We start from the raw sequence: 26,031 nt of genomic DNA on the forward strand, positions 1-26,031 counted from the left end.
CCGACACAACCGCAGCTGCTTGGATTTTGGACCTATTTTGAGTCAGGCTGCATTGGAAAATGAATCACGTTTTAACCATCTTTTTTTAAAGACAGGGACTTTGATTTTTTTTTTGTCATGAAGCGGGAGTCGAGGTAAGAAGCCGGCGACTGTGCCAGCCCCCTAGCGGCGAATCAATCGCAGCGACTTCAGCGGAAAAAAAAAACCCTCTTCGAACGAGCCTTTTGCTCAGAGGGACGAACTCTCGGTCGCCCGGTGCGCCGACAGAAAAACCTCATCTGAAGAAGTCATTTGCCCACACGGAGGAAATCACAGTAATGACTGTGCCAGTTCTATGCTACAGGCACAGTTGCACGTTCACTTGTTGCCAATAAAACTACCCATAGCCCCCATCACCGCCCATGGTAATATATTTACGCATTTAATTGGCAGAAAAGAATCGTAGCTATGCGCAATGTGCAAAGAACGCCCCCCTTTGTGCCTCCTTGCTCGCTGGCTCGTTGTTCCAAGGGTTCTTTTGTAGATTTCATGCGAAAGCGTTTATTCGATGACGCAAATCCCAAATCAGGCTGTTGCCGCAACTGTAGTAATAATTTTAAAGAATGACGTCATTTCCCTCTTCAGCCAAACGAACTGCGTGACACGCCGTTTTTTGACGCCCGTAGATCACGATATGGCTTTTGCGTCGGTAGTGTAAACATAGCCTCACTTGCACAAAAAGGTTTGGGAATTCTTCACAGACGTGGCGTTATATTAAGCATGCTACATAGGACATACAGGCAAAGTAGGACTTTTAAGCTTTTTCACTCGCTATCAAATCGTGAGAGCATGTTTACTGAAGTATTCCGTTGGGCGAATCTTTCAGCACAAACAAAAGAGTGTACTATGTGTACTATTTAAATAGTCTTTGGATTCTCTAGCTTTTCTCGGGAACATGTTTAGTCAATAACAGAATCACGCTAGTGTTATCTAGACCGTAATTGCAATGAATTCGAAAACAAGTTCCCGCCAATCGTGAAGCCTATGCAGTGTTCTACAGCATCAAAGTGTAGCTCACCGAGACAAGGTCTCACTCCACCCGAGAAGGCGACGAAGGCAAACGGATGCATTTCTTCAACTTTCTTCTCGATAAAGCGTTCAGGGAGGTACTTCTCGGGATCCGGGTACAGACTCTTGTTCCTATGCAGGCTGTATACATTCACCATACACGTCGTCCCAGCAGGCACAACGTGGCCATCTGCAAGCCAGGATCATACTGCTTGTTAACACTGATGCAGAGTGGAGCGAAGGAATTACATGGGTCGATTTTGACCACTATATAAGGAGCTGTTCGAAATTACACTCGTTACGTGAACCTCCTGTCTTTTTTACATTGAAAAAATGACGTTCCGTTTGCTCAAGTTCGAGCATTCAACAGCAAGTTCTAAGTTTACTGTGTTCATCGCCTTTTAAGGCGCAGCAAATGCTTGCTCCGAGGTGACTCTCTCAATAAATATGAGCTGATTCTTTATGCCTAATGTAAACTGGCAGTGATAGTTACATAATGTTGGTGAGACGCTCGCAAATAATTCTGTACGTGGTCGTGCAGCCAGGGTGGAAGGACGGTGACTCACTAAAAATCGATGGCTTTCTCAATATAATTCCTTTTTTTTCTCGGTTTGTTTTCCGAACCAAACTTTCTTGGTATCTACCCAAAACATCATGGAATGTGTTACGGGCAATTCAAGTTCAACCGCATTTGAAATTTATTTATTTATTTATTTATTTATTTATTTATTTATTTATTTATTTATTTATTTATTTATTTATTTATTTATTTATTTATTTATTTATTTATTTATTTATTTACAATGCCCCTAGAAGTCATGATTTATATGCTGATACATAGCAGGGGAGGCACCTAAATATACAACGAAAATACACGTTCATTTTTGTCCTGCAATCAGAAAAGAAAATCAAGCACTGAAGCCACACAGCTCATATTAGAATGCAGCTATGAAAGTGGGAACTTTGAAAAGTGCACACGAAAATGTAGCGAGGGAACCATGAGGTACAGTCCATCAGCAACACCGACAAAGACAATGGATAAGTCAGGGAATGTATTTTCCAGTTCGTGAAACCAGTGTCTGTCAATGCTACCAAATTTGTGCGGTCGATTTCGGTGGCTGTGCGTGATAGGAAGTCGCTCTAGTCCATTATTTTTCGTGGTATTAAACCCTGCGCATATAAGGGTGACCGACATGAAATGCGTTGCACTTGTCTAGTGTTATCCCGGCTCGAAAGTATTTGTGGTGGTGACTAACCAATATTTTAACGAATTATGAGTAATGGAAAAGTTTGATAAGCAGTGATAGGCGTGAATTTTTGCGACAAGGAATGAATTGTTCCAAATGTGCATTATTGTTTAGTTTTGTAACGTTGGATTATGTGGAAAAATGAGACTAAATAAAACTAACAGCCCGGTTCTGCAGGGACTACAGGTTAGTTGTGAAGTAAGACTGTGAGGATGCCAAAAGGCCGCCTCATATTCAATTTGTACGTGAATTATTTTAACGCATTCTTGCGTTTTATGGCGGGTGAGATTTCTTTCGTTTTTGGGTTTGTTTATGTAATCTAAGGGTGCGATTAACCGCCGCCAGTCATAAAGAACTGGTGTTGCCACTTAGATCACGCTAAAAGTGAAGCTTAAGAGATATATACGAAGTCGTAAATGCTATCTTGATGTTACTTATGATTTATTTTCAATTCAAGCAATTCCCCCTTTAACAGTCAGGAATTTTCATTCTGAAAATTTTCCCTGCGCAAACGGCAAACGGAAAAACACAAGGAAGGGCACTAGCGCGCGTTTGTTTGCGCCCTGTCTTGTATTGGCCAATTCGCGTACTAAACTTTTCTATGTTCAACCTTGTGGAACGCTCCCAACTGCATCTAATTCTAACGCTCATAAATTTTATTGTAGAGATTATGTGACCCTAATCTTTGAGAGCAGCACACGTTAGCTTCATTAAGCTCACAATGAAACCGTCCGCTCTCAGTATCAGAAGAAATTGTGGGATAAATTACAACAGCACAGGGAAAGAAACGGTTGCGGAAGGGTACAAGAAATGGAGGGGAGTACTTAAGTGTTGAACACAGCAAAAAAGTAAACCAAGAGATAAAGATATATTTTGAAGAAATAATGCTAGGAATATCTAAAATACCGGTGATATAAATACCCACGTCAAAAATCTTACACACAACGTAAACCGTCATAATTCACTATGAATTTATATTATGCATTTACCACGGCCTAAACGTATTATTGCAGCAGCGCCAAAACCATCGCCCTACCAGGATTCAGCAGTAGAGTTAGTGCAAGTACCTGATCCGTACGAGGCTACAAAAAAAATTAGGACGCCTAAACGCTCCTAGTGGTTTAGTAAATGCGAAAGCATGAAGCATTATATTCGGGTACAAGTTAAGAACTGCAATAGCTGATGTGGTGTACCACTCCGCAAAAGCGACAGACCCCGATGTCCGGACGTCCGGGCGTTTTAATGGGAGGTAAGTCCTTTCCATATTTTTTTTGGACTTAATCTGGTTATAAAATACTGTGCGCAGCGACCAAAACGAAACTAGGTGAGGAAAAGTAGACAATGTCCCGCATTAACCACAATCTGTCCCGTTCAAAATACACGCACTCTTTGCGCCGTGCGGAGGAACAGCCGGTGCGGCGACGAAGCGCAGGGGCAGCCTGCATTGTCGTTCTTACGTGGTACCCGAGTACAGTGTTGAATTGAGGAGCAGAATGCCGTTATTGAGTGCGCGGCCGTGCTTCACGGCTGCTGCTGCTGAGGTATCTGGTTCAGAGTTCATCGCCGCATGCACCACGGCGATGACATTTGTGAAACAAGGGTAATGCAAAGGCAGCGCAGTCATCCCGCACACGTTAATGTCGGGGTGCTTTTGTATAGGGGTGGGCATGTTCATCATTGGTCTCCTCTTTATCATCATCCGGTATCCATTGCGACGTTTTCTTGCTATTTCCATAACTATGACCGAGAAGCTTGTCCAATGAGCTTTGTTAGCCCTTCATACACTTTATTAACGGACACGCCATTTCCTACTGCTCGAAACTCTATTTATATACTTTCCATACTCTATTAGTTTTTTACTTCTTATGAAATGGTCAGTGCATGTGCCTAGCACACGTTTTTAAATCCAATGCCGCAATACCTTCCCTAAGTTCCCAGTTGGCCACCTAGGGTCATCGGGCTCTGGTAGTATAGGGGTTCTGGACTCCTCCTGCATTCCGGATGTCCGTGGTTCGAATCCCGTCCCGTGCATTTACGCAGTTTTCTTTGCAACTAAATCAGTTACTTTGATTTTAGCAGCTCAGCGGGATTCTGAGTATTGATTCACCTGCTTTTATTGATTGAGAAGTGGGCCATTTTTGTGCCAGTCGTCTGCCATTTCGTGTACCATATATGAGCCATTTTGACTGCGATAGACGCTGACTTCTAGACCAACAGTTAATCTAAAGCTTTCGCAGTAAAATGCCTCCACCAACAACTCCTACGAATTAAAGAGGACTGCTCTTTAGAAGGACTCCGGCCACAACATTGCTTAAAAATATCATTCACACCATAGCGTCAACTAAGAGCCAGCTAAAGCCAGCTAAAGCAAGGGGTCGTTACAACCCCACTAGCAACTATTCTAGGAATTAACAGACAGAGAAAAGCCAGTTATGAACGAACGTATTGAAGCTTCCAGGTTAGAAACGCACATGCAGGGCTGTGTGGAATTAACTATCGACTGGCTTCTGGGTGAAAGTTAAGCGGAGCTCGACAAGCGGAATCGTTGGTACCGGCGGCTTCCACGGACAGCCAGTCATTTGCGACACGCGAACGGTAAAATGTCGGTTTCAGAGACGCGAAATGAAAGTTCGTCATGTTAGAAAACATGCAGATTACATAATTATATGCAGAGATATGTAGATTACTATTCGTTTCTGTGTGACACTAAAATCTGCCAATCTCATTGACCAGGGGCAGCAGCAAAGTAGAAAATTTGCAAGCTTTTCGGCTGAACGGTGATCGCCCACTTAGAGTCTTCCGCCAAAACAAACAGCCAGAAACAAAAGATTCATTGGCATCTCGTGTGGATACTTTTGGCGGCCTTTTATACTTCTATACTTGCAAAAGGCAGGCGCAGAACAGTCAGTAATCGATGTGTCTTTTTTATGGAAAAACGCAAGTTATTTATCTGCAAACGCAGTGTTTACCATTTGTATTTGATATTTGAAACATGCGATTTTTTGAGCTCTGATTTTGTTGTGCCTACTTTTTTCAACGAGCATCATCCCCAACACAGTCGCACTGAGGAACACACTTACCTATAACGAGGTCCTCTTTTAGCTCTCGCCCGAACATAGGGACTGCTGCGCTAAGACGGAGTGCCTCCTGCGTCCAAAACAAATTACAAACTTTCTTACTCTTGGATCGCCATGGCATTTTCAGAAGACCTCTTCTAGTTTTGGTAGCCGAACCTCATAACGTTGGCATGTGATGTAATAATGCCGGTGGTTGTTTCGTAATATCCATAAAAATTGCTGACCGTTTGGCAGTCAATTTACGCTTTTCACAAGAAGTTCCACATCTCCCAACATCAACCCATTCGCACTGACCCTGCACGTCTCCGTATTGCTGACAGAAGGAGTTACGCCTGCTTTAGGATAAAAACGGCGCTGCTTGCTGTTCCTGCCAATCTTCCGCAATAACCGAGGATTAAAGTACATTGGGTATAAAGAAGAAAGCTTTAGTCCCAGTAAAAGTCGCAACTCAGTTTTCCCCCTCGGTATCGCCACCGACAATCTCCAACGCAGCTGACAAAATAGAACTAGCGGAGCTTTCGAAGTTAATCAATAAGCGTAAGACAGCTGACACACGGAAGTATATTATGGAGAGGAGGTCGAATACGCTGTAAAGAACAGAGGTAGCCTGAAAGCCGTGAAGCGGCGTCTTGGCGAGGGAAAAAACCAGATGTACGCACTTAAAGACAAGCAAGGCAATGTCATCACAAATAGGGATAAAATAGTCACAGTAGCCGAGTAGTTCTTTAGGGTCCTGTACAGTAGCCGGGACATCCAGGATAATTCCGAACGAGGAAATAGTTCAGAGAAGATAGATATCCCAGCAGTAACGACAGAATAAGTAAGGTAGGCTTTTAGAGAAATGGAAGGGGGCAAAGCACCTAGTGAGAATCAGATAACAGCAGACCTCTTGAAGGATGGCGGAGAAATTGTACTTGAAAAACTGGCAAACCTGTATACACAATGCCTAATGACCGCAAGTGTACCGGAATCTTGGAAGAACGCGAACATCATCCTAATCCATAAGAAAGGTGACATGAAGGACTTGAAAGTTACAGGCCGATCAGCTTACTGTCAGTTCTCTACAAGGTACTTACCAAGGTAATCGCTAACAGAATTTCTGCCACCTTAGATTTCAGTCAACTTAAAGAACAAGCAGGGTTCCATAAAGACTTTTCAACAATGGACCATATTCACACGATCAATCAAGTGATAGAGAAGTGTACTTAGTATACTGAACCCCTATATATAACCTTCATAGATTATGAGAAAGCATTTGACTCGGTCGAAACCTCAGCAATCATTCAAGCATTACGGAATCAGGGTGTAGATGAGCATTATGTAAGAATACTATAGGATATCTACAATGGGTCCACAGCTACCATCATCCTCTATAAGGAGAGCAGTAAAATACCTATAAGGAAGGGCGTCATACAAGGAGACAATCTCTCCAATGTTATTCACAGCATGTGTACAAGAAGTATTCAGAACTTTGGATTGAGAACAGGTGGGAGTAAGGGTTAATGAAGAATACCTCAGGAACCTCAGATTTGCTGATGACGTTGCACTGCTAAGTAACTCAGGGGACGAATGGCAAAGCATGCTTTCCAAACTGGACAAACAGAGTAGAACCATGGGCCTGAAAATTAATATGCAGAAAATCAAAGTAATGATCAATAACCTCGGGACAGCACAGCGGTTTGAGATAGGTGGCAAGGCAGTGGAAGTTCTAAGCGAATATATCAACTGAGGCCAACTTGTGCACCCAGATTCCAAACATGAGGCAGACATAATTAGAAGGATAAGAATGGAGTGGAGTGCATACGGCAGATATTCTCAGACAATGAATGGCAGCCTACCATTGCCTCTGAAGAAGAAAGTGTATGGCAGCTGCATCTTACCGGTACTCACCTACGGGGCCGAAACTTGGGGGCTCACTAAGAGGGTTCAACTTAAATTAAGAACGACTCAGCGGGAAATGGAACGGAAGATGATAGGTGTAACATTATGGGACAAGAATAGAGGGGAGTGGGTCAGGGAACAAACGTGTGTTAAGGACATATTAGTAGAAATTAAGAAGAAGAAATGGACGTGGGCAGGGCATATAATGCGAAGGCAAGATAACCGTTCATCATTAAAAGTAACACAGTGGATCCCTAGAGAAAGCAGGCGTAGCAGGGGGCGTTTTATATCGCGGCGGAAGCCGCAGAAGAACGACGAAGCTACCACTGTAGTAGACGGTCACAAAACAAAACTGAACTTTTATTCGGAGATATGCATATATATACAGACGTCACCTGGCGGCAAATGAAGACAACATAAACCTAATCAAAACCGAAACTGAAACACTACATATTCCCCTCCTTAAAAGAACAATGTTAGTAATTGTTAGTGGATTAGTATTAGTACGAAAATACACAATATTTACAAATATTTACAACCACACATGGTATGTGCGCTTCACAATAATGCCTTATGTACAACTATGCAGCATACATTGGACGACTGCTACATAACGAACCAATTCAGGAACCTAAAAACCACTTGCAGAACCACTGAAACGTCTGCACAAAGTCCAGGTAGCCCTCACGTTGTGTCACTGCACCAGTCTACACACAAACACACCAGCTACACAAGGTCCCCGTATCGATCCGGAGGTCTTCTGTTCCTAGGTGGCTGGACCCGACGTTGAGGTACCGGGTGCTTCGACGCAGCTAGCGCTGAAGCTTGTAGCGTGGGCGTAGCTGGTGAAGCGTCGGACTGCGCTATTGAGGAGCGATCCTCGGGTCACTCAGGCGCCGAAGGCTGGATCGCAGGTTCGGAGGCAGCGTTATGATGCGGATTCCACGCGGCTGATGGCGCAGGTACCTTAGATAACCTCGAAGCGTTCCAAGTTCGTCCATCGTCAAACCGGAACGTTGATGGGCAACCTTCTGTGGGTGGTTAAACGCGAGGTCGCCCTTAGCGGATATTCCGGGTTTCTTAATTCGCACAAAATCACCAACTGACACTGTTGTCTTCTTCGCGACCCTGCGACGGTCTGTGTACTTTTTGCTGTACCCTTGCTTGCTCTTCATTCGTTGGCGTAGACGATAGAGTTCGGAAGCAGGATCGCTGAAGAAGGTTGGTGATGGGTGGCTTACAACGTCAAGACGTGTTCTCGGTAGCCGCCCGTGTAGGAGAACGGATGGGGCAACCCCCGTAGTGGCATGTGGCGTGCAGCGATATATAGCCAAGTAGTCTGTTACCGCTTGACGAAGCGGACGCTGCTCTAACATTGCAACCTGCACGAAATCCTTGAAGACACGGTTGAACCACTCTACATGTCCGTTCGCTTGAGGGTAGTAAACGGAAGAGTGCACGAGGCGGATCGCGCGATCATTGAGAAACTTTGTGAACTCCAAAGAGGCGAACTGGGGTCCATTGTCGCATACTATAACGTCCGGTAACCCTCACGGGAGAACACCGAAAGCAAAAAGTTTATGACGGTGCGGGTGACACTTCACTGCAGAATTGAACTTCTGGCCATTTCGAAAAGTAGTCGATGAGTGTAATGGCGTATCTGCAGTCGTGCGGTGCTCTCTGCAGGGTGCCGACGATGTCAACGGCCAGCTTCTCCCATGGGCGTTCTGGCAAGGGTACTGGCTGCAAGGGAGTAGCAGCAGTCGTCGCACTTTTGTCAGCCATCTGACATATTCTGCAGTTCTGGATGGAAAGTTCCACCTGTCTATCCATGCCTGGCCACCAGAATCGTTCTCTTAGTAGAGCTTTTGTCCGAACTATACCCGGGTGAGCTTCGTGGACAGCAGCGATCACTTGCGGCGTGAGAGACAAAGGAACGACGATTCGTTCTCCGCGCAGGAGCAAGTTGTCAACGACCGACAATTCTCCGCGCACCAAGAAGAAAGGCTGAAGTTCACTTGAGAGCGTCTTATGTGCAGGCCAAGATGTGGCGACATAAGTCGTGACTTGCTCCAACATGCAGTCTTCACGAACGGCCTGTTGAAACTGCTCCTTGGTGAGGCAAGGTAATTCAACAAAGGACACAGCCTCCTCGAATGAAGCATCTTCCTGCGGAGACGGAACTGGAAGGCGGGAAAGGGCATCCGCCACCTGGTTTTCGGACCCTTTCCGATACTCTGCAGTAGAGTTGTAGCGACGCAGCCGTTCCGACCAGCGTGCGATGCGAAGGGGGCGGCGGCCAGTGCCTTGCGAAGAGAGGAGAGAGACCAAGGCTTGGTGGTCTGTGCGCAACGTGAAATGCTATCCCCACAACTGCGTATGCGCAGTGCTCACATGCCCAAACGAATGCAAGCGCTTCACGCTCTCCCACTCCGTATTTCCTCTCCGCAGGTGAAAGCGTTCGTGAAGCAAAGGAAACAGTTCGCAACCTGTGGCCATCGACCTGCTGGAGAACAGCACCCAGTCCGCAGTCGGACGCATCAGTGGACACTACGACCGGAAGGGACGCATCGAACATCTGCAGAACTTGGCTGGACGAGTGCAGCAACTTTATTTTGGTGAAACTGGCATCTACCGCATCAGTCCAAATGAATGGTTAGTTCTTTCGGAGAAGAGCTCGCATAGGTTCTACCACATCAGCAAGACTGGGAACAAACTTGGCGTAATACTCGACCAGACCAACAAAGGAACGGAGAGTAGTCGCATCAGTTGGCGCAGGAGTATTTATAATAAAAGCAATTTTTTCCGGCAGTGGAGAAATGCCTTGCGCTGTGATCTTGTGTCCCAAGAAGAAAAGTTCCTGTACGCCAAATACGCACTTGTTTAACTTGAGCCCGGCTTCATTAATACGCCGTAGTACAGCGATCAGGTTGCTCAAGTGTTCCTTTTCGTTTTTCCCAAACACAGTGATGTTATCGATATATAAGAGAACACCAGAGCATCCTTGAAGGATTTTAGACATAATTTGCTGGAATGCAGCGGGGGCGGACGCCAACCCGAAGCATACGAGTTTAAAGCGAAAGAGGCCATCGTGAGTAATAAAAGCGGTCAAATCACGGCTTTGAGGATCGAGCAAAACCTGGTGGTAGGCTGATGCGAGGTCAAGCTTCGAAAAATGACTTGCCCCAACCAGACTGTGGAGGAGTTCTTCGGTGTGTGGAAGAGGAAAGCTATCCGTCACTACGGCCTTATTAGGCTCCCGTAAGTCGACACAAACACGAATGCCTCCATCCTTTTGAACAACAACAATCGGAGAGACCCATTCTGACGCATTAATGCGCTCTATCACATCCAACTGCTCGAGCCGACGAAGTTCTTCCGATACCCGAGCTCGGAGTGAAAGGGGAAGGCGGCGAAGTTTTGCTACAGTAGACGAAACTGAGAGCCGAACTTTGACACGATGCACAAAACCCTTGGCTAGGCCGAGGCTGGAGTCGAAAAGGCACGCAACGATACGTGCAAAGTATGCCGCAGTGCGCGGGCTACGATGGCTCACATCCTGTGGGACTGCTCGGCAAGACCTACAGAAGCGTCAATGGAGACAAAGATCCCGCCGTGGTACCTGACCGCGGCGCGGAGCAGTGACAAGGACGTACAACTACAGGCCGTCCAGCGGATCCTGGCGGCACTTGAACAGCATCGCCCGAGCGAAAGCCGAGAGGGCCCGGCCGCCCAGCGCGGGCAGGCCGGAGGACCTCGACACTAGTAGCGAGGGAGCTGCCTAGTAAATAGCCCAGCCGGAAAGACGTAGGGCCGCGTCACAGCACTTCGGTAACGGAGGCCGCCTGCAGGTGATTTTAATAAAGTCTTCACTCACTCACGCAAACTCATTACGCAACTCTGCTGGAAGGCATGCAGTTGAAACTAGTTCCTGGCTTGGGGCTTGTCCGTTGGTAGCACTGGTAGTTGACGCGGTAGTCACAAGGCAGCGGAGGGACGAGCCGTCAATCTGGAACTCAAGGGCCTTAAAGGAGCCATGAAGAGAAAACAAAAGTTTGTTTTATTCGAAAGATTAGGTGTTTCATAGTACCCTAAGCACTTTCCCCGAAGAAAATGATGCTTTATTCACTGAGAAATAAGGCAATTTAAGCCAAAATTTTAAATCTCCCGCTAAATTGCACATTTCGTGACGTGAACAATGGCGTCATACGAGCCGGTCTATGAAACAGATACTTAGTATGTCGACTCCATATAGCACCCACACGCGGGAATCAAACAGGAACCGGAACTCGTGCCGAAACCGAGACGGCGGCCATTTTAAAAATACTAGTAAAACCTAGTGCACCCGCAGCCCTAGTCATGGAATCGCCTGATCCGGAGAAGAAAACTCTCGCCGAGAAGCTCGGGCTTGCATTTAACAACCTCAGACCACTTGAACGCTCAATGCTGCTAAGTGCACGAGCGGCAGGAGTTGTGGGATACGCGGATGGACCGGAAAGCGACCATTCCGCGATAGCCACAACAGACGAGCCCAGCCGTCGGCACCGCTGCCTCGTCAGCCCCGTCGCGACGGACGAATACAGACTAGTATGTATGTGCCGTATTTTTATTACGGTTAATAATAGTTCAATTTCAGTAGCAGTATCGCTTATGCCAGTTGGCCGGTGTCGTGTATGGAAAGCCGTTCGCGCGAGCTCTCTGCTCCGACCAGAAAGATACGAGCGTCAATGCGCGGTGTGTACGGCATTTTTTTCCCCAAGGTCAGAGCGCTTTGACGGCGATTTGACGAAGTCGGCGACGAGCGCCAGCATGTCCCAGGAGTGGGCTAACGTAAGGGTCCCTGCCGTAATTACTTCCTCGGAAATGAAGCGAGCACACTCGTACTTCCTTTAGCGCTCTTTCTCCTCCGTTTGCAAAGTTCACGAAACGTAGCCACTTGCTTCGCCGAGGTTCGTCGTTGGGCAGCACATGAAAGGAGATCTCCTCACCGGCGGGGATGTCGCACTCCCTCGACGATTTGCCCGTACTACATGGGCATTTCAAAACGCAGCAACGAAATTTCATTGCAAAGTACTCGAACAAACTGAAGTTTTCAGTGGTTGTAAACTGGAAACGAGCTCCTAACAACAGCAGCAAGCCAACACCATTCCGAAACTTCTGCGACGACTGTCACTATCTCGTCGCTGCTTGCTGTTCCTTACTCCCCTCGTTTCTATTTTTACCTTTGCTGGTTGGCGATATGACGGCCAACCTCCTGTGAAGGGATTACGATACCAAGCAAGGTCGCGGCTGTGCTTGCTGGGACGGTTCGTTGGCCCCGAAGAGCCTCGAACCCGAACATTCGTCTGCGCGACGGTGGCGACGGCGAGGAGTTCGGCTGGCGGTAGTTTCGTAGGCATTGGCATACACGCTTGCGTGTTTATTCGGAACTTCAACTGTTTGCTTCACCGTTCTTAGTGTCATAAAAGGAATGTGTAGAATGTTTAACGGGCATATAGCTCACTATGCAAACTGGTAAGCCCTGCCTAACTTGCGTTTGTTTTTGCCGGCCTCCGCCAATCGCAGAGCATTCTCGTGTGACATCATAGGTTCTGTTGCCGGAAATGAGCTTGTGGGTCGCATGGTCATTCCCTTTTTTCCTAATTATGTAGCTTATTTGAGCGAAGTTTGTGTTAAAAGTCGTGTCAGTATGGTTCTAACGAGGCAATCTTTCGATTGAACCAAACTTGTGTTTTCTCTTCATGGCTCCTTTAATGGCGTCAATACCTAGCAGTGATGTGCCTTGCCAGACAACATAGAACAGAATGGACGCTTCGCGTTCCTTGTATACGACCTTCGATAGAAAGCATCCTCGCACGGGGATAGGCTGTTTCGAGTAATCTAGCAGCTTCACACGGGGCGCGAGCAGCAGCGCATGCCCCGGCAAAATGCCTATCGAAAAGATCACCCGCCAGAATGGAAACCGAAGATCCCGAGTCGATAAGGAATGCTAAGTGTTACTGTTACCTCGACGTGAATGCCGGCGCGGCTGGATGCGGTCACCGACAGAATGCTCACAGCTTCGTCGGGCAAATTCTGGCCCAAAAGTGCCCAATGAGCCCACAATTATAACAACGCTGACCTTGCGCTGGGCAGGGGGATGACGCGGCACGGTGCTGGCGCGAACCACACCGGTAGCAGTAAGAGGACGAGGTGGGTGGGCGCGTACAGGAAGCAGGTTGGTGAGTGTCGAGATGCGGGCGCGTTTCGGTACGAGGTGCAGGCAGAGGCGTGTCGCTACGCGAAGGACGGGGGCAGTTTTCATTTCGACTGCGGTCGTGCGGCGTTGAGCGAGAGCTTCTTGATATACGCTACACGGTGCCTGAAGCAATTTCTCGAAGGTCCTCACTAGCCTGTTCAATTTGTGACGCTAATTGTATTGCTCGGAAGAACGAGAGGGTGGAGCCCTCAAGAAGAAGGCGTTCACAAATGTGCTGGGACGAGACCCCTTCCACGAACTGGTCACGAAGCGAGTCTTCAGGGGAAGCAAAAGAACATGCAGCGGCGAGCGCGCTTAGTGCATAACGAGATAAAACGCGCTAACAAGACGAGGACGAAGAGAGAATACACAAGCACAAGCGCAAGCGCTTGTGCTTGTGTATTCTCTCTTCGTCCTCGTCTTGTTAGCGCGTTTTATCTCGTTATGTGTCACCAACAGGCCCAAACCTCGTCCCTCTTGGAATTCATTTCTAGTACATCGGGCTCTTCTACTCGTCTTCTTGACCCCTCACTGACCATCACGCTTATAGCGGTAGCGACATGCCGCGCGCGTACATTCTCGTTCTGCATTCGAAACGGTTTTCTGCCGGATGACGTCAGGCTGCTATTCGCCCGTTTTGCTCCGTCAGTTGGCCATGGTGTCCGAATTTGTAGAATTCTGAAGGCCGAATGGAACCGCCAAGCGCGCTTCTACAGGGACTACCTATCGGCACAACTGCTCAGCACTCGCGGGGACTGGAAAGCTGGAAGACAACTTCACGAGTGTTTCCGCATCGCAAATCGAACAAGTGAATCCCTCTGGGCTTGCCAGTTGAGGCAGCTAAGAGCTGCCGTCAAGAAGCAGCAGCCGCAAACCAGGTGTGCTGTCCATCGACTGGAGCCCGTGAACCTGCCGCCAGCCGTCGAAGAGGTCCTGTCTTTAGGGCCAAAATTTGCAGTGGAGCCCAAGCGTTCAGCGCCTGAGCTGCTATCCTTGGTGCATCACGTGTCGCGTCAAGCCCCAGAGGAGGAGCAGGACCGCTGCATCTCGGAAGGCGTCGACGTCTTATCCCGCTGCAAGCCTGCTCCGTCAAGGCTCCCGGTAAAGAAAAAAACAATCGCGCTTGTGCTTGTGTATTCTCTCTTCGTCCTCGTCTTGTTAGCGCGTTTTATCTCGTTATGTGTCACCAACAGGCCCAAACCTCGTCCCTCTTGGCGCTTAGTGCGGCAACGCACTACTGAACGGACTCCCCTGGTTGCTGAATGCGACGGCGAAAGGGGTGCCTTTCTACGACGACATTACTTGAGCTTGTGAAATGTTGCTTTAAAGTCGCTACAGCTTCGTCGTAAACAGAAGGCTGAACGGCGGCGGCCCTGCTAGCTTCAGGAAGTTTGTCGTCGGCGGTTGACTCACCGGTCTGAGAGACATCCGTTGGAAGCGGTAGACTGGAGAAGACACGTTGACCCTCAACGCCGAGGCTATGTAACAGCAGGGCCTTGCGACGTTCGGGCGGAACGTCGGATACTCCGGATGCCACTAGGTAGTTTTCGAAAATTTGGTGCCATCGCGTCCACGGAACCGGAGGGCGGCCGGGTTCAGGCAGGAACGGGGGCGGCGGAGCAAGCCCGATGCAGCTCATGGCGTCGAAAAGGTGCAGACGTGGTTACGCCCCCCGAAAAAGACGCATCCTCGTCGCCGTTGTTATATCGCAGCGGAAGCCGCAGAAGACCGACGAAGCTACCACTGTCGTAGACGGTCACAAAACAAAACGGAACTTTTATTCGTAGATATGCAAATATATACAGACGTCACCTGGCGGCAAATAAAAACAACATAAACCGAATCGAAACCGAAACTGAAACACTACAGGGCGCCAGAAAGTTAGATGGGCAGATGAGATCAAGAAGTTTGCGGGGATAAATTGGTCGCAGTTAGCGCAGCACTGGGGTACGTAGTTGGAGATTAATGAGAGAAGCATTTGCCCTGCACTGGGAGTAGATAGGCCAGTGATGAAGATTATCTCCACCGCGGTCCCCGCTTCCGAGCCGCGGCTTTCGACGCTACTTGTTCCGCCGCAATCTTTTCCCGCGCACATACTTCATTTCGAGCGTCAGAAGGCGAAATCGATATTCCACAATATTTCGCGGCTCTGCGACCACATTTATAATGATTACCTTCAGAGAGTTACATTCCAATCCGCCCCCTTGTTGGTGCAGCCACGGTTTGTGCCTTTTAACGAATCCTGCGATTCACATCCCCCCCCCTTTTAAGTTCGGGCTCCGCATGTAATTAATGAAGGCCGCCGGTGGCCCATGTATTGGCGTCGCCTCCGCTGGTGGCTACTTTCCCGTGTCCCTTTCATGTAGCCGCGCGGACGCCAAGTTCGGAGCCGCGGAGAGCTGTTGTGCCCGTCCTTTTGTGTGTCAAAGGATGGGGGCGATTAGCCTGAGTGCCTCTGTCGCGTCGAGGGCGGCAGGGTCATTCGGCATAACAAGCTGACGGGCGGCCAGATGATCGTATCCTTTAGTGTTGAAAGCGCGCGCCGTGTAAGTTTGGAAAATCTTCGACTCCGGCGGCGGGCGCTCTTCGTCGACGGGTCGTTCGCCTCGACGATGGTCGCCTCGGCTGGCAGCGTCTCTCCCCGTGGTCTGTCCAGGTGGGCGGCGGCGCCCCTTCGTCTGGGAGGGAATTAGCAACCCTCATTGCCCGCGCGTCGCGGGACAATGGGGGCGTCGCGGGAGGCGCCGCGCGGAGGGAGGTCAGCCGCGCGAGGACCGCTCCGGGCCCTCGGCTTGGCTGTTGTTTGTGCAGATGCCGCCCGCTTAACAATGGATGGTTCACTTAAGGCCGCAGGTGTCCTGTATTTTCTGGCCGGGTGTAACAGCGTGCGTAGGAAACGCACTTTGAGTGCATAAGAGAGAGGGTTAGGTCACGTGACCGCAGGTGGGGACATGTGTGTGATTGGCTGGTTCCTGTGGCCAATCAATGGTTTCTATTAATTGTTTGAAAGGTTGTTTCTCTCTTTCTTGTACGCCCCCTTCTTGGAGGCGGGGTTTTTCGTATCAAAACCGGAGTGTTGGGTTTTGTCGAGGGTCGGTCGAGAGGGGATCTAGCTTAGTATAGATCTCGGCCGAACAGGCTGCTGCTGTCAGAGTGACAATGTAGCCGTCACCCTGACGTGATGTAAAGTTGGAGTCTTTGTAAATAATGTAAATAAACCTAATATCTAGCAAGGAAGGCAGTCCTCATCCCTCACCCGCTCCAAGCATCGGTCGTCGGTCATCGGAGCGAGTCGAGATCGTCCTCTCGGCTCGCGCATCAAAAGAACATCACTATTTCGCCTCCATCAGTTCGCCAAGAAGATGGAGAGGCGAAATTTAACTGGCGCAGTCGGCAGGATGACCACGACCATCGGCTGGAGCTGGTGGGGCATTGCGGAGAGACTCCTTCAACGCAAGGTTCGGCTCCGACCAACGACGAGCCAGACTCCAAGCATCGACGGGGCGACACCTCAGCGGGAGGCCTCGTGAGTTCCGGCTCAGTGCGGCAGCAGCCGCGATTCAACGGCAACGGGGCGACACCTCAGCGGGAGGCCTCGTGGGCTTCGGCCCAGGGCGGCGTAAGCCGCGGTTCAACGGGGCGACACCTCAGCGGGAGGCCTCGGGGGCTTCGGCCCAGGGCGGCGTAAGCCGCGGTTCAACGGGGCGACACCTCAGCGGGAGGCCTCGGGGGCTTCGGCCCAGGGCGGCGTAAGCCGCGGTTCAACGGGGCGACACCTCAGCGGGAGGCCTCGGGGGCTTCGGCCCAGGGCGGCGTAAGCCGCGGTTCAACGGGGCGACACCTCAGCGGGAGGCCTCGGGGGCTTCGGCCCAGGGCGGCGTAAGCCGCGGTTCAACGGGGCGACACCTCAGCGGGAGGCCTCGTGGGCTCTGGCCCAGGGATCACGGCCCCATCCCAGCGGCGAGAGCGGCGCATCGGGTCCACGAGCTGCTGCACCAGCGACACTGCGACCCGGCCGAACCCGGAGCGGGCACAGGTGGGCCCTGATTTGTTTTCTCCGGGTTCACCATGGCCACTATGCTAACGGGATGTCGCGGCACCGACCGGAAGGTTAGTGCCATTGTGCTCGAGATTGAAGAGTTGAGAGCGGAGTTAGCTCTCAGGAATGCGCAGCACGCTTTCGAAAAAGCAAGGCTGGCGGGTAGCAGGGGCGCGGGTAGCTGGTCCGAATGGACAGCTGAAGAGCTTAGCGCTCAGTTAGCCCAAGGGAGAGCGGAGATCGCTTATGAGAAAGCGAAGCTCCGCAGGATCGGTAATCTCGAAGAGGACACCAATGTCTTCACAGTGTTCGTTCCATCATGGGCGTTTCGAACGCCACAGGATAAGGAGAGTAGCTCCGCCCCATGCGCCGACATAGACCCCGCGGCCGACCGCGAGGAGCCCCTCGTGGATGAGCTAATTCCGAGATCGAGCGAATCTGTCGAAGGCATGGTCATCTCGGAGGAGGCAGAGGTAGCAAAGCCGTCATGTGAGGGCAGCGGAACGGCGGGCCTAATTGTTGAGCCTGCGTGCGCGAAGCAGGAATGTGCAGGCGGCCCGCGGCGTCTTGCGCGTAGGTCGATTCCGACGGGCGCGAGAACGCGGGACGCGGGGGCAGGTGGGGCGGCGCAGGTGCGACATCGTCGTACGCGTTACCGCCGGGTAGGGTGTTCCTTCTCTCCCGGGAGCACAGGACACCGCGAGCCGAACCAGGGTTCGTGTAGAATCAGCTGGTGGCGCATGAAACGGAATCAGCTTCCGTGCGACGATCGGTGTGTGCCGCCAAGGAAAGGGGTGTTAGCGCTGAATAGTATGCAGTGCGGGACAGGGACGGTTCAGTGTTGTTTGCCGCACGCTTAGTTGTTAGCGTTTTGCGTTTTTTTTCTGTTGTTTTTTTTTATGTGTAGGGTTCGCCCAGACGAGCGTTATTGTTAGTTTTACCTGTACTGTATTTCTCCCCCTTGTTGTTAGTTTTTTTTTGTTTGTGCATATGTTGGTTGCGTTCAGCTGTCGTAAGTCGTGTGATTTGCGAGAAGCGCAGCCTGGCGGTCTTGACGCGGTCTTCCTGAGGAGTAGAGCCGCTGTTACAGCACAGGGAGTTTACCTCTGGGTGCAATGGCGAGTGCCTTTCTTTATTTGCGCTCGTTGGCATGTGGTCATGGTGGGCCATGGAATGTACAGGTAGGGCCCCCCTGTGGCGCGTGTGTGCGAACTAGTGTTTGAAGTACTGAGAAATGAACTTTCAGTGTATCGCATGTGGACAACAAGTGAACCGCAACCGGGACGAACAATCTGTGTCGCATTCCGAAAGAACACGCGTCCGCGAGTGCGTGAAGAGACGCTGAACTTCCTTATACGTTTTTTTTTGTACAGGAGTAGCCTCTTTTGGTACGTTTGGGTTGTGTTCGGGAGTGGTTTTTTTTTCTTTCATTAGAGTGAAAGAATGTTCCTACATGCGCTGAACGGTTAAGGATGGATGGTGTCATTCATCCAGTTGTCAAGTTGTAACATTTATACCCTTCGTGGGGTTGGTTACCTTTAATGGTAGAGGGTGCCACGAGTTTGTTCTCACGGGCCCTGTAGGAGAGCGCCTTCGTTTATTGTTTGATGTTGCGCAAGCCATGGTTAGGCAAAGGCACTGAGTATGCCGTGTTGTATCCGTTTTTGGTGCAGTTGGCTGGCGCGTTGTGCTGTTTGGGTTGGTGTGTAGCGGGTTAATTTTTTTTGTGTTGTACTGTATTGTACACGCGTTGTATTGTACTTGCGTAATGGCTTGAGTGTTTTTTTTAGTTCTGACTCTGCCGTAAGACATAACCTGCAGGAGAGTTAATGTTGTACGTACAGCTAGTGTACGGACAACATTCTTAGTGCGGAGGTGTTAAGTTCGGGCTCCGCATGTAATTAATGAAGGCCGCCGGTGGCCCATGTATTGGCGTCGCCTCCGCTGGTGGCTACTTTCCCGTGTCCCTTTCATGTAGCCGCGCGGACGCCAAGTTCGGAGCCGCGGAGAGCTGTTGTGCCCGTCCTTTTGTGTGTCAAAGGATGGGGGCGATTAGCCTGAGTGCCTCTGTCGCGTCGAGGGTGGCAGGGTCATTCGGCATAACAAGCTGACGGGCGGCCAGATGATCGTATCCTTTAGTGTTGAAAGCGCGCGCCGTGTAAGTTTGGAAAATCTTCGACTCCGGCGGCGGGCGCTCTTCGTCGACGGGTCGTTCGCCTCGACGATGGTCGCCTCGGCTGGCAGCGTCTCTACCCGTGGTCTGTCCAGGTGGGCGGCGGCGCCCCTTCGTCTGGGAGGGAATTAGCAACCCTCATTGCCCGCGCGTCGCGGGACAATGGGGGCGTCGCGGGAGGCGCCGCGCGGAGGGAGGTCAGCCGCGCGAGGACCGCTCCGGGCCCTCGGCTTGGCTGTTGTTTGTGCAGATGCCGCCCGCTTAACGTAATGGATGGTTCACTTAAGGCCGCAGGTGTCCTGTATTTTCTGGCCGGGTGTAACAGCGTGCGTAGGAAACGCACTTTGAGTGCATAAGAGAGAGGGTTAGGTCACGTGACCGCAGGTGGGGACATGTGTGTGATTGGCTGGTTCCTGTGGCCAATCAATGGTTTCTATTAATTGTTTGAAAGGTTGTTTCACTCTTTCTTGTACGCCCCCTTCTTGGAGGCGGGGTTTTTCGTATCAAAACCGGAGTGTTGGGTTTTGTCGAGGGTCGGTCGAGAGGGGATCTAGCTTAGTATAGATCTCGGCCGAACAGGCTGCTGCTGTCAGAGTGACAATGTAGCCGTCACCCTGACGTGATGTAAAGTTGGAGTATTTGTAAATAATGTAAATAAACCTAATATCTAGCAAGGAAGGCAGTCCTCATCCCTCACCCGCTCCAAGCATCGGTCGTCGGTCATCGGAGCGAGTCGAGATCGTCCTCTCGGCTCGCGCATCAAAAGAACATCACTATTTCGCCTCCATCAGTTCGCCAAGAAGATGGAGAGGCGAAATTTAACTCCCCCCCCCCCGAGACAGAAACATGATTCGCGTTGCTTCTCTCGCAGCTCAGCTTGCGCCGCAACTGAAAATTACAACGCCCCAGGTTCGCCTCCTGCGGCCACCTGGCATCTTCGCTGCTGTCCCCGCATTTACCCTCGTTGCAACTTGTCACGCCGCGAATGCCTTTCAAGCGCGGTTTCTGCCCGGGGACTAAGCTCATCAGGAGCGGCAACAAGTACACTCTAAGAAAAAAGGGTAGAAAAAGGGAGGAAATCGAGGCTTTTCTCCCCCTGACCAGCGAGATTCTCCCTTTAGCTAATTACACGTAGCGCCCTCTGTACGGCCTCTACGAAACACCGAAACGGGGGAGGAAATATTCTCCCCTGTCGTCTGCAATCTGCTGTCGGCGCCGACGCCGAAAACGAAACCGTTCATCGTTGCACTGTGGTTTTCGCCGATCGGGCGCATACGACGACTATGAGCAACACCTCCCCTGCTGTGTGCTGCTTGCTCGTTTTCTCGCTGTCTTTCTTTTCATTATGAACATGTGCGCACCAAGCTAACGCACGGCTCGCCAGCCGTGTGTTTGAAGCACATTCTGTGGGCACCGCTGCATGCTTGCTGTGTACGACTCGCCTGCGCCCTGTTCAACGTTACCACTGCATTTGTGGACGTTTTATACTGACCCCCAAGGGTAAAAGAGGTCAGCGATGATAGCAAACTGCCCCTTTTTTCGTCAACGAGCACAGACCGCAGCATATACATAGCTTGCATGTGACGTCCACACAGCCCTTTCTGGAGTACTGCTCTCCGCTTTCCCAGTGCTACTTGAGATAGGAGGGGGAGATAAGTTCACGGCCTTCCACCATGCAAGCGGTGCTCCAAGATGGCCTCTATAGTTACGTCAGTGCAAGCTATGTATTGACGCATCAGTTACCAACAACAAAAGACCCCATTCGGTAACATCTTGTCTGAATGGTTGCCAGACCAGCGGTGCGCTCTACGCTAAAAGAGTGAAGGCGAGGCAATGAGTGTCATTACCCAAACATACCTACCGTACTGTTTCATGAAACGTTTTTTCTTCTTTGAGCTATTTTACTGCTTCCTACAAAACCTCAAATAATTAAAAGCTTGCAATTGCACGGGTTACATTTGATGAAATAACTAAACCCACCTAAGGCTTACGCACTGCCGTGGGTTATCGAAACAAGCAACGATCTCACTGTTCCTACCTGCATTCTCGGCGATCAGGGGTATAAATACTTTGTCGCCGTTTCAATGTTAGTTGTGGCTTGTGATCATGCGGACATGTGAGAATTGTAGCCTACTATATGGTGTGGTGTATACATATACATGTATTATGCTTGCAATGTTGTGTTGCGTGTATTGTGCGTTGGCAGAGCCTTTAATGAAGTGTATGTCGCTGTGTTGCGCTATGTTTCTTCCCAATATGTGCCCGCCCACATGCGGCCTCCGTGATGTTGGATAATAATATACGTTATCCATAAAGGAAACCAAGAAAACGCCTTGAAGTGCCCACTGATGGTGATGCTTAGTAGCTGCCCCTCCCCACCCCTACTTTTTTTGCGTCATCTATCGGTCATTTTAAAACGTTTACGATTGCTTTACTTCGAGCACGCTAGAGGGCGAGCATTGTCGACGATGTGACAGCGACGGATACGTTTTTCGTTTTGCCTACATTGCCTTTGCGCTGAGATTTACGATTGCAGACGATCCGCGTTTTGATGCATCGGTTTTAGCAAGGTAAGGCGACTAACAACAACTGGTTGTTCTCAAACGGCCGCATTGGATGCTTGTGATCTCGTGTGCGGTGAACGGCGGGGTTACGAGCCTTTCGGAAATAAAGGTGGCATTTTGAAAGCAATCGGTATGACTTCTACTGTGTTTACGGCGGCGCGTTCGCTCTGAACGCGTAGGCGGGGCGCGCAGAGAGACGAATGCAAGAAGTCGCGCATATACGATTGGTGACATCGCTTGCTAACCGCTGTTCTGGTGCTCGGTAGGTAATTTCTTGGTTATTTTAGCGCATTGTAACCGCACACAACCACAGTAACCTACTTATTTGTACTTCCTCGAACCTCAAACAGATCAGCTCGCTAGGCCTTTCTCGCATGACAATCCTTGCTTGGGTGACGCTGCCAGGGGAGGAACGCTCCTCCATTAGCTCACGAAAGGGGGAAATCTTCCTCCACTCCTAGGGGTAGAAACGCGCTCCTCCCTCTTAAAGGGAGAATCTTTCTACCTTTTAGGGAGCAATATATGATACATTCCTGTTTCACCCGTAAGGGAGAAACTACCACACCCTTTTTTCTTAGAGTGTAAGAGATATCCCAGGATTTCGCGCTCACTCTACCGGCGCGGCGGTGAGGCTGTAGTCTTCCTCAGATAGCGACCATGGAAGCGCTGCACGAAAACCTAGCGCACAAGCCACGTCGAAGCGCTACCGTTTGAAATGTAGCTAATCGAAACCTCCGCGATAGTGACGTTCCACGGTACGCAGCTGAGACTAACTCCTTGGGGGGGTTACATTGGTGAAGGCTTCCCCGTACCGAGCTCCGTCGATTCCGTCACGCAGTGGTAGCGTGGTGAACGAGCGGCGAGCAGGAGAGCTGCCTCCGTGCCGGAAGAGTCGAGAGCAAAACTTAACTGTTTAAAACATGGCGATAAGAGAGTAGCGGTGAGACAGGTACAGCAGCGGGCAGGCGTGCTTTCAGCATGGCAGTCGGCGGGCAGAGCGATTCTCAACAGGAGGCCGAAGCGATCTGACACAGGTCGCCGAAAGGGCGGAGTTTATACTCAGTAGTGCCAATGCTTCACAGCTTTCCAGCGTGTTGCCCACATCCCGAACAAAATACAAACACACAGGAACACCCTTCCCCGTCTTCGTGATAGCCGGCGCAGCGCAGGTTGTGTATGAGAAAGGGGGAAAGGAGGGTACTCAACGGGCGGTGTCCGTTCGCAGAGACGGATGAAGACGCCGCCGCTAGAACCAGTTTGTTCCGGATTTCGCAACTGCCACGGACGTGAACAATCGGCAACGAGGGTCCGCGCGACCGACACGCTCCGGCTTGCCGTAACTTGTTTCAGGAGGGCGGACTTTACCGCCACGCAAGAAAAGTTCCAAAAAGAAAAGGTAGCGGCGCGCTGATTCGTAAGAATACGCACGCACGTAAGCAACAAGGCACAACTCACGTTTTGTGGTGCCGCGTGAAAGCCATCACGGTATCGCACGTTAAGGCTCGCGCGCTCAACCACAACCCAGCCCGATCGCCGTGTGATAGCTAGATTCCCTAATAATACCTCCGATCCCCTTGCTGCCCTTCGACTAGGCTTTATGCGAGACACGGAGGAGTCCCCACATTTATATTGCTCCCTTCCCGTGGCAGAGACTTTGCCGTGCCTTTCAGGCTTTGGGGCCGTCTCTATTAAACAAACGCAGCTGGGCTGAAATGTGTTTGCTCATATTGTGTCGAAGCAATAGTCGCCTTTGCATTGCTGCGGGAGAAGCGCAGCGAACCCAGTTTCACAGCGTACGTTCCGAGAGCCAGAAAGGAGCAATGAATTAACTCAGCCAGCCGGGGTATGTGACGTAGCCGTAGTATTATTGCTTTGTGGCCGTCAACATACGTACACAAAACGTAATTACAGCAGCAGCAGCAGCAGCAGCAGCAGCAGCAGCATTTTGCCCTAACTAGCTTTACCGTGTCTGAAATAGTGGCGCCTGTGTAACTTAAGTAAATTTTTGCCTCCTAGAGACAGTCTTTTGGCTCTTTCCCCATTTAATGCTGACCCCGTTTAATGAAAAAAGGGACCTGCCTTGAAACAAGCGTCCAAGTACGGCAGCTTCTCCAGGTCTTCGGACGTGTAGTCGCGTGAAACTCCTGGTCCAAAGGCATCGTCCAACTCCTTTTGCAGTTTAGCCTGCTTGTCGGGGTGGAGTCCGAGCAGATAAAGGGTGAGGCTGATGGATGCTGTTGAAGTGTCGGCAGCCTGAAACAATTTACAAAAGCAAATCCAGCAAGATGCTGGGGTAAATTAGGCATGGCCGTAGCTGTCCCTCCTCATTTCTCAGCATTATTTACGCCTTCCAGACTTTTTGCGAACTTTTTGTCCCGATTGGGCCAATAGCCATTGTACGTCCCGGTTACACAGGTACGAGCGGTCTTTCGTAACAAGGTACCTAATTAAAGGAAATGGTAATAAGTGGGCCAATGCTATTGTGGCAGGCTCCTGAAAACAATACCCCGTCATATTTACAGATTAACCCATAACACGAAAAATCTTGGTTGGGATCCATTTGCCTCAAGAGCCGTGCTCTGTGCAGCTGTTTTAGCGAAACTATGGGGAGTTTAGCGTGTACGATAGGTAACTTTGGCATTTGGGTATTATGAGAAACAAGGTCGAAGGCAGGGCCCGCTTTCTCGGACAAACGTGTATCTTGGCAGTCTTATTCGCAATCTAAACTTATTCACAGACTTTACTAAGTCCGCGAATAAGATTCAGACTAGTGCGCTTTCTCTAAAACGAACAGGCTAGACTACAGAGCGGTTTTATTGAATACTATGGGGACCGAGGGTACCTAGACGCGCACGAGAAGGGTCTTTAGGGAAGAGCGGGGAATGAGGAAAACATACGGTCGCTTTAGCGTTGTCCGCCAAGAGCAAGCGTTTGTTTCGAACCATTATCGGTACAATTGTATAAATTTGGCCCACCGTGCGGCTTATGTGAACACTATTACGAATCATTTACAATAACCCGGTAACTGGCCAACTCACGCGAGGCGGCCTCTCTGCGCCGTTTCCGGCGGCAGGCAGCGTATGCGCTCCCCATGCTTTCTCTGCGCGAAAGAGGCTGCGTGTGTCCGGGGCATCAGTCATGAACCCGTGGCCTGTTTCGAAATCGTCTGCCAAGCGTCGCAGCTGCCGCAAAATCGTAAGCTAACCAGCCCGCTCGTCATATGCGGACTCCTAATTGCTACGGGTCACAGCTTGTGTAACGTTATGCTACCGGAGTACGATATCACATTGGCGCAATCTTCACGAACGTTTGGTCTCGTGAGGAATGAGTCATGAATGGGCTTCGGGTCCCTCCCTCGTATCCCACACGGATGCAAATAGCTCTACAGGGCTGGTCAGCATGAGTCTGTGAATAAGACTGCTCGGAGCAGGCTCATTCACAAAGGCTTACTGCATTCTTTTTTACAATCTCATTCGCTGTTATGAGTTTCCGGAAAGCGCCATACAGGCTAGGAAACATGCGACCCCAAATAAGTTTGTCAATGAGATTAGACGGCGAATAAGTGCGTCTCATTGGGCTTCGAGCAAGCCGGTTCAGCTTCAGACGAACCCGCGATATCCTAGCCATCCGGTAGAATGCCTTCTTCCTACACCAACGCGGTATGTGGAAAAAAGAATCAGGGGCCATTTGCTCCAAGCGCAATATGCTCGAAGCGCTTGGTAGAAGCGCAATCAAAGGATTTTTCCCTCGTTCCCGGTATTGTTC

At 50.2% G+C, this 26,031-nt stretch overlaps 1 protein-coding gene across 1 annotated transcript in view; it reads right to left on the reverse strand.

The window, feature by feature from the left end:
* LOC144178585 (cytochrome P450 4V2-like) overlaps window positions 1-26,031 on the reverse strand; it is a 60,289-nt gene that overhangs the window by 2,797 nt on the left and 31,461 nt on the right. The window contains exons 8-10 of the mRNA XM_077706544.1: window positions 24,346-24,519; window positions 5,375-5,441; window positions 1,058-1,237 (exon numbers count right to left, since the gene is read on the reverse strand). Coding sequence (XP_077562670.1) covers window positions 1,058-1,237; window positions 5,375-5,441; window positions 24,346-24,519 — 421 coding nt within the window. The remainder of the gene's footprint in view (window positions 1-1,057; window positions 1,238-5,374; window positions 5,442-24,345; window positions 24,520-26,031) is intronic.

The sequence above is a fragment of the Haemaphysalis longicornis genome, unplaced genomic scaffold (assembly GCF_048455015.1).
Source record: "Haemaphysalis longicornis isolate Haplotype H1 unplaced genomic scaffold, Haemaphysalis longicornis Haplotype H1 scaffold_1, whole genome shotgun sequence".
NCBI lineage: Eukaryota > Metazoa > Arthropoda > Arachnida > Ixodida > Ixodidae > Haemaphysalis > Haemaphysalis longicornis.